Raw genomic sequence first — 9,283 nt, 5'->3', positions numbered from 1 at the left:
ATGGCACTATTGTAAAGAAAAAAATAGAAAAGGATTATGCTTACTGATACATATAATCTGCACAGACAAAGAAGTAATCTATATATAATCTATATAATCTGAAATAATCTATATAGGCATAGAATAAATTCAAATGGCTGTGGACTTAGTCTGCACACAACTTTTGTCTCATTGCATTTTCTTAATTTCAATTGTTATTTTTTTGCTTGTACAGATTATTTGATTAGTCTGTCAAAGAGTAGTTATTTTCTTTTACAAAAGATATTTCAAGTGTCTTAAATAGTTTTATTCTGTCTATTATAGGCAAAGTTTGTACCATATGGGTTTGTGAAATTGAAACTTTACTTTTATTGTATATCTGTTGGTAGTTTTTAAAAAGAAAAGTACATGCACATGAATTAAAATGAATTGACTAAACATTCGATTCAAGAATAAGTTATAGAACTGAAGAAAAATATGTAATAAACTGGTAAATTTCTCTAATTGATCTGCATTTTAAAATTGTCAAATGTGGTATCACGTATGATGTCTTGTGTGCATTTTTAGCAGCTTTAGGTGGTTCTAAGCCATGAATACAAAATATAACCAGTAAGCTAGAGCCTTGACAGGTCTGAATTATGCACTAATAAAGAAAGTGATCTCATAACTCAAGAAGAGATGGTGGTATTACAGGGAAACATCTCTTTCTTGTTCCCAGTTTCTTGTGCAAATTAGGAGAGTTTTGACAGATGTATTCTGCTCATTTATCAGTTTTCCTGACTAGTTTAACTATATTTGGGTATTTGCCATGAGTAGGGGTTCATTGATGACCAAATTTAATGGGTTTTAAGATGTGTACATATTTTAGAAATTCACAAATAATATTAAAATCCATTTGCTGGAAATCATGATACTAATAGATATTGTTAATTTTATATAGTTTGTGTTTCTTTAGCTATTATTGGTAAATACTTATTTATTTTATGCCTCTGCCACTGACCTCTGTGCCCTTATTGCTAAGGCAAAAGACAGACTACCTTCAACACTCAGAAGATATTTAGGGGAGATAAACTTGTAGAACTGGCATTATGGATATATGTGTGATTATATTCTTAACAAATATTAATTTTATTGCATGAAATCCAAGGATTTAACCAAAGCTAATGTTCATTTTTAGTGTAGATCATTAGTTACCAACCCTCCCTGGTTAATCTTTATGGTATTGACATACTAGGCAAGGGCAAGTTGAAGATAAAATTCTTTTAGAGAACAAAATGTTAAAGTCATCTGCAGACATGAGTGGCAATGCCACAAAAAGGAAGATATTGCAGAAAGTGCTGCTCACAGCCTAAGTCCACTTGATACTTCCAAGTTTCTGCTCTGATACTTGTTGTACTTACTGAGGTGAGAACAATATTTGTTGAGGATGTTGGGGGCAGAGCTCCCCATCAGCCCTTCCTTTGGGCAGCACCTGAAGGGCATGTGCCACCTGGTCACAACAACTTATTGAAGGAAAAAAATTGTGACATGGAGGTGGGGACTGTAAAGAAGTACCCTCCCTCCTCAACTAACAGTTTTAGGGTAGGGGGTATAAATCATATAAAATACTGTTGAACTGTGTCTAACCTAATATTAAAATATAAGATATATGGCAGTTAGTAATGTATTCACCTGTATGACATATAGTGTACATGGTGATTGTAGTTATTGCACAGCTAGTAGGAATATTGTGAAAAGACCAAAAAACATCCTTCATTTACATTCTCGTTGGATAGACTTTGAACTGGTTCCTTATTTGACATTATACCCCCTGGGTGTATTACCAATGTAAATGTAACATACTATTTTTGTTGTATGAGAACTGACTCCAAACTATCCAAAGAATAGTAAATTTTTATGAAGCCCAGAACAACAGTTGATATGAAACTGTCCTTGTATCTGATTTGCTTGCCCATTCAAGTATGGTTTTGATTGATCTATAGGCAAATTAAACATAATTTTTTTCTTCTGATATATGGCTCCTTTTCAAATAAGTGCACATCAGGTAAAAGAAAAACATCTTATTGATTGATGTGAAGGATGAAAGTTGGTGCTGCTGTGAGTATTATGTTCATCATCATCAAGGGGCTACCGCTGACGGGGGCGCATGGCCGCATCTACCCTTCACTTCCAGCCATTAGGGTCCCTCATGGCAAGTCTCCAGGCAGGCCCTCAGCCCATCTCTAGTTCCTTACGACATGTCTCGTCCAGCTGCCCAAGCCATGACTTCCTGGGTCGTTCCACAGGCCTCCTCCACCCAGGGATGTTTCACAAAGAGACAACCTGATGGACAGGGTCATCCACAGGGAAACCAGCTAGGTGCCCATATAGCCTGAGTTGGTGATCCCAGATTATGCAAGTAACAGGTCTCATACTAGTCTCACGGTGTAGCCGTCGGTTGGACACGTGGTCCTACCAACTGTACCCCATGATCCAGCGAAGAGACTTGTTACAAAAGGCATCACGACAAGACTCCAAGGCACTAGATAGCATCCAGGTTTCACTTCATAGAGCAAAACTGGCAGTATGAAGGCCTTGAAGACACGTAGCTTGGTCATTCTGCATAGGTACCGACATCTCCAAATGCTCTTGTTGATTGAGTTCATGGCTTCTGTTGCCAGCCAATCCGTATACTGACTTCTTGGTCTGACAGCCCAGAGATATGGACTACACTACCAAGGTATGTAAAACTCTCTGTGACTTCACTGTCCTCGCTGCAAGCATGGATCGACTGAACGGGTTCCCCTAACAGGCCCCCAAAGTCCTGAATCTTGGTTTTGGTCCAGGAGACTTCTAGGCCTAAGGGCTTCGCCTCATTGCTAAATGCATCAAGAGCTGCCACCAGTGACTCCAGGGACTCATTTTTGCCCCATACTGACTTTGGCTAGTAGTTCTGCCCATTATCCAGTCCATACAGATGTTGAAAAGTGTTGGTGCAAGGACAGAGCCTTGCCTCACCCCTGAATTAACAGGGAAGAAGTTTGACAGACCCCCACCATACTTTACGGCATTTTCAGTACCGGTATAAAGGCTTGCTATTAGGCCAATACTCTGCATCAGAATTCCCCTGAGTCTCAGGATCTCCTATATCGATTCACGATACACCGAGTCAAACGCCTTCTTGAGGTTGATGTGAGCTGCAAGCAACTTATGACCAAACTCACGACAGCATTCCACAATTACTCAAAGCACTAGTATTTGGTCTATTGTGGACTTGCCAGCGGTGAATCCAGACCGCTCCAGTCTCTGATGCCTTAGTAGGTGGCCGTGGATCCGTTTCAGAAGAATGTGGGTGAAAACTTTGCCTGGTATGCTGAGCAGTGTAATGCAACGGTAGTTGCTACAATCCCAACGATCCCCCTTCCCCATCCAGAGAGGGATGACCACACCCCTCAACAGGTTGGGGAATGATACCAGACTGCTGGATGGCAGTCAAGACTGTGTGCAAGCCCCAAGCCATAGGTTCACCCCCAGCCTTTAGAAGTTCAGCAGGGATATCACATATGTCTGCAGCTCCTCCACTCCTCAGCTTGGAAATCACCATCCTAACCTCAGTTAGGGTAGGAGGTTACTCTCGGATGGGTGGGTCCGGCACAAGTATTGTGATATCGCTTGCATCCAAGCTAATAGTTGGAGGGTCTACCTGGTACAAGTGCTCAGCCCAACGTTCACGAACCCCAACATGATCTGAGATGATCTGTCCATCCACTGATCAAACTGCAGTCATCTGCAAGGAAGGCTTTGAGTTCAGCTTTCTCAGGGCTTGGTAGGCTGGGTGAAGGTCGTTTACCAAGAAATGGCCTTCAACCTCCTCAGCAAGATTCCTGATGAACTGTTCCTTGTCCCTTCCCAGCTGTGTACGAGCCTTACGCACCAAAGAGTGATGCAAGACCTGACTGCCATTCAGCTGAGTCATGCGGCATGCTTCAGAGACCTCCAATGTCTCCAGGGAGATGGAATTCTGCCTTTCCCTCAGACGTATGCCAATGGACTCGTGGGCTGCTTCGAGTGTTTTGCTTTTAAAGAACTCCCACAGAGGAACTGGGTCTGTCAGGTTGTCAAGTTCTGTGAATTGGTCAGAGACTGCCATGGTGAACCCATGGGCACACTCCTCCTCCTACAGTCTGTCCAAGTGAAACACCTTAGAGTGGCCACTGGAGGGACAGAGAGTTTTGAAGTGGACCCATAGGGTAGCCACAAGCAGCCTATGGTCATTGCCACAGAATTCGGCACTTCAGTAAACGTTAAAGTTGCCCAGAACAATGCAAATATCTCGCCAAGGGCAATTATCTGCCACAGATGAGAGTTTGGCATAGAATGCCTCTTTCACATCAAGTTTGCAAACATCATTAGGAGTGTATACAGCAATAAGACATGAATCCAAAAGCATGCCCCCGAGCCGCCCACTTACCCCAGGGTGGCTAAGGGGCAGGAGTTAGTACAGAGACAGGGTGTGTCCACACGCTGGTGGGCCATGGCTCCGTACCTCTGGGGCCTCCTGCTGCTCTGAGATCCCCTATAGTTTAGACTTGGACCGCAAGGTGCCCAGTTACCCATGGGTAGCCACGAAGAGGCACTGCAGAAGTCTTGATGACGGAGAGGCTGTGAACTGGCAGGGGAGTATTATGTTACAACTTCTCAATTTTCAGTTTGCATAAGTTAGAATAATAATACCCCTAAGATCATCCACCACAAATCACAGCAATTGTCAAATGGATTTGGATATGACACAATAACTAGAAATGAGAACTGTCCCCAAAGCCACAGTGGGTAATTTGTAAACAGTTACTCTTTTATTTTACAAACAGTGAGTAGTATTTTTTGCAGATAAGTAGATCATAAGAATATTTAGACCCACAAAACATTGCATTATATGTTATTTTTTTATTTCATATTTTTATAAAGATGGTATCTTTGAAAAAAAAAAAAAAAAAAAAAAAGTATGGTTAGAAAAAAACTGAATTATTTTATATACTATTATATCTGGTGTTTGATTATGTGATGAAAGTGGATTTTTCTCAACTTCAAATACCTTTTCTTTTCTTTTTAAATAGGCTACATATAAAAGTTATATGAAAGTTGCTTGTCCAATGCAGATTGTTCTGCACTTGTTTACTGTTATTCACCCATATAATTGTGTCATTTATGTTGGCATCTTGTCTTTCTGTCTTATTGCCACGGAATGCTTACTTTTTTAGTTGCCTTTACTCTTTTTTTATATACATATTTTGTTTATTGTTTTCTAAGGATTCTACCAGTGGGGTGAGACTAAAGCTTATATAAAAAGGTTTACAATCAGTTTATATATATTTTTTAAAAAGCAGAGTTTTAATAAAGAATAGATAATAATTTAATAATAATTTTATTTTGCAATACTCAAAACAACAGGAAAAACATTTTGATAGACAATGCCATTATTCATGTTACAGAATACATTAAAAAGATAACAGGCTGCAAGTCCAACTCAACGGGTGTTACAGTGTCAAGTGACTGCTGTGTCCTCTGGGCTATGTGCTTTGACAAAGACAAAAAAAAAATCAACTATGTATATTCTGACAAGATAGAGCTTAAACTGGTATCTTAGTTGACAATTAATTTTCAAGGAGTTCTACAAGCTATTTCATTCGAGATTGTATGTGGTAAAGGTTTATTTTTAGTTGGCTGAAGTGGTGATTGGTAGATACTGCACCACCATCAGGTTGGCTGCAGATTGTAGGCTTTCCATCACAGATCAAGTAAATTTGAATGGAACATTTCCAAAGGCATTTTGAAAACCACTGTGGATATCTTATGAATATTTACCAAAGATATTGAATAATGGCTGTACATCTAAGTTTAATTATGTAAGATTAAGTATACTTTCTATATATTTTTTCAGGTTCTTTTTTTGCTTCCTGCTCAGTTTGACGATGAGTGAAATCCACCAGTATATCCTGGTAACCAAAAACAACTTGACCTCTGACCAGCGAAAGTTGTATGACTTGGTTCAAGCAGCTGGTATTGTGATGCACCCAACACTTTTCAAGTGAGTGGAGAAGTCTCTTGGTTCTTCAGTATTTTAGAAAAAATACTCATACCATTTATTTATTTTTTCATGTATCTAATTTTCAAATTTCAAACTTGAAAAGGCATATTTGTAATAAGCTACATATAACCTCTTCCTCTTTAACCACAAAGGAGCATCATGGACCTCCTCAACGAGAAAGTTCCTCCACATGCTCTCCTCAATGTACTAAAGGAGCAGAGTGGAAGGATTCTCAACAGGAGCAATATCAGCAACGATAACTTCCTTCCAGAGGAATTCATAAATGGAAACATAAGATAGACAAACTGCTGATCTTCAGGGATAATTTCTGGTTATTGTGGATTCTGTTTATGATCTTACTAGTTACCAAAAGGTTGAAAAGCTTTAGTTAATTTAGTTTTTTTTCCTCTGCTGTCTTCTCCTCACTTCACTTCACTTCACTTCACTTCACTTCACTTCTCTTCTCTTCTCTTCTCTTCTCTTCTCTTCTCTTCTCTTCTCTTCTCTTCTCTTCTCTTCTCTTCTCCTCTTCTCTTCTCACTTTTCTCCTCTCCTCCTCTCTCCTCTCCTCTCCACCTCTTTCTTCTTGTCTTATCTCCTGTACTTTCCTCTGCTCTCCTTGATTAATGGTTCAAATATTGAATCTCAGATATATCTTGATGTACCATTAAATAAAAAGAGAATTGATATTTAAACATTTTCTTACTTAGATGAAAAAGAGACTTTTGCATATATTTTAAAAGGCAAGTCAGTGTATTACCAGAGAAATGTAAAAAAATTTGTTTTAAGCTCTTGGAGGAAATGGTAAGAATTTCTACAACTCTAATGAGCATCTTGATAAGAATTAACAATTAGCTTTTGTTATATGGTAGTAGGATATGTATATGTGTGTGTGTGTGTGTGTGTGTGTGTGTGTGTGTGTGTGTGTGTGTGTGTGTGTGTGCGTGCGTGCGTGCATGCGTGCGTGCGTGCGTGCGTGTGTGCGTGCTGTCTGTAGAACAATTTTTTATCATTCACAAGCAAGTGCCAACTATATTAACACAGTATATCAGTACAAAAGTATTGAAATGTAGATAATGTACCAAATACTATTTTTGAGAAGTGAGTATAATGTTTTTTAAAATTAGATTTAAATAATAGTTCCTGCCAGCTAATAAAAAAATACACAGGTGGCTGAAACTGAGGATAACGGGGGCATTGCATTACCAAAAGTGTGTTTTAAGATTATTGATATTGTAAAATGTTGATATAGTTACTCATTTGTTTCAGAACTTTGTCATTTATTATCAAACTGAATTGACTGCAAATAGGTATATATTGCATTTTTGTGAAATAAGAGTAGATTGTTTTATATATATATATATATATATATATATATATATATATATATATATATATATATATATATATATATATATATATATATATATATATATATATATATATATATATATATATATATATATATATGTATATATTATAATTACACTAATTATTTTTTTTATTGTAATAAGCATGTCAAATGATACTTATAAAAGCTGATATTTTTGGGCCACCAGACAAGTACACAATATGGAAAGCTTTAAAACTCATTGTCATGTAAAGGATACCTGCATAATAAAGAATATTTATTAATTGATTGTTCTTGCAATTTCTTTCCCTTACTTATAGTGATGTATCTGTATTTTGTTCAATGAATTATTTGATTACATTATTTTATACTTACGAATAAAGAAAAATCTTTTTACACAAGATCACCACAGAGCACATGGATTGTTCACATAATTAAGAAAAGGGGGGAGATAAGTAGATCATTTTACATTTTCCAAGTCATATGCATTACTTCTTGACCTTGTTCTTGCAAAGTTGATGGCCAGTCCCATTTTTATTTTGCCAAAATTTACTCTTTGCTATTATTATATAATACTTTGCATTGATGGTGCCTCCCTCTTGATCTGAAAGGAAAAAAAGACACTTCCATGCCAATTCATGTTGCACTATCAGCTTAAGGAAAGGCATTTCTGCTAACTGATTCAAATCATATTTGGAAAAAAAATTATGTTTTTAATCACCCACTGGTGATCATATTCAGTAGGCCAGTTCAGAGGGATTTGAAGAAAAATCATTAAATTCAAGCTATAAAGAAGGTTCCATAATAATAATAACCCCTCTAATCCCTTGCTCGTTGTTGTCGTGGAGGGACTTGGGAGATGGAGACTGGGACCCAATGTAGGGGATCACCCTACCTTGGACCTCATCTCGACTAATTTTGCATGGTCTTTTCTTCACCCCCTTATTTTTCCTTTTCTTTATTATCATCTGTCCATGTCCTAAGGTGTGAAAGCTGTGCTGAAAGGATGGGATTGTGTCAATCATGAACGGGCTCCGGGAGCCATGTGCACAATATTCGCTTGGTTAATCGTCTAGACCGTTTCCTCTTCCCATTTATTTGAGGCTCACCATGGCCAAAAATGAAGTTTTTTTACCCTTATTAGGACATTAAGGCCTGGCCCTTCATCAACTAGCTATTTACATTTGATTTAATTGTGTCCCGACCCCTGCCTCACCTTTGACCACGGCACTGATACTAATACCCCCTCCTCTGTGTTTGCTATCAACTTTATCCATTCCAAATCATCCATCCAGGTCATTACTGAGCCTTCAGAATACACCCATTCTCTCTCCCAACATCGTCTATTCCATCTGCTGCACAGTCATCATTGTCTACCCACACTCCCTTTATTACTACTCTTTCTCCTTATTGTCCTCCCAACAGTACTACCTCTCTCCATGCCACCCCATCTTCCTCCCGCCCTCGTCTTTCTACTGCTTCCACCTCTGCAAACCTTTTGAGTACCCTTTTTGGCCCAGCCATGTGGGATAATTTCTTTGTGATACCCCCTACAGTCCCATATTCTGACAATACCCATCTCTTCCAACATGTCTCCAAAAACAAGTTTCCTTTCGCAGTCCTCCCAATCGTTTACGCCTTGTCGCAGTCCCAAGCTCATACCTTGACTGACCTCATTGGCAAAATTATTCCTTCCCAACCTCACTCCTCCCGTAATACTTGTACCCGAACTGTTTCCGTCTCTCTGACTGACTGTCCTGTCTACGGCAAGGACTTTTCAGACTGTGAAAATGACTTACTGACACTGCCCTGCCTACAAACTCGAATCTGAGGTTGCAGTTCTCATATTCAAACTAGGACTCAGTCTACGTGAGGCCAGACAAGAAGCA

The 9,283-nt window shown here is 38.6% G+C and overlaps 1 protein-coding gene across 1 annotated transcript in view; it reads left to right on the top strand.

The window, feature by feature from the left end:
* LOC119582676 (mitotic-spindle organizing protein 2-like) overlaps positions 1-7,161 on the top strand; it is an 8,134-nt gene extending 973 nt beyond the window's left edge. The window contains exons 2-3 of the mRNA XM_037931091.1: positions 5,897-6,043; positions 6,196-7,161. Of these exons, the coding sequence (XP_037787019.1) occupies positions 5,928-6,043; positions 6,196-6,343 (264 nt within the window). The 5' untranslated portion in view covers positions 5,897-5,927 and the 3' untranslated portion in view covers positions 6,344-7,161. The remainder of the gene's footprint in view (positions 1-5,896; positions 6,044-6,195) is intronic.
* Positions 7,162-9,283: the final 2,122 nt, after the last annotated feature.

The sequence above is a fragment of the Penaeus monodon genome, chromosome 16 (genome assembly GCF_015228065.2).
Source record: "Penaeus monodon isolate SGIC_2016 chromosome 16, NSTDA_Pmon_1, whole genome shotgun sequence".
NCBI lineage: Eukaryota > Metazoa > Arthropoda > Malacostraca > Decapoda > Penaeidae > Penaeus > Penaeus monodon.
The sequence above is the reverse complement of the archived record's forward strand: the minus strand, read 5'-3'. Positions and strand labels throughout refer to the sequence as shown.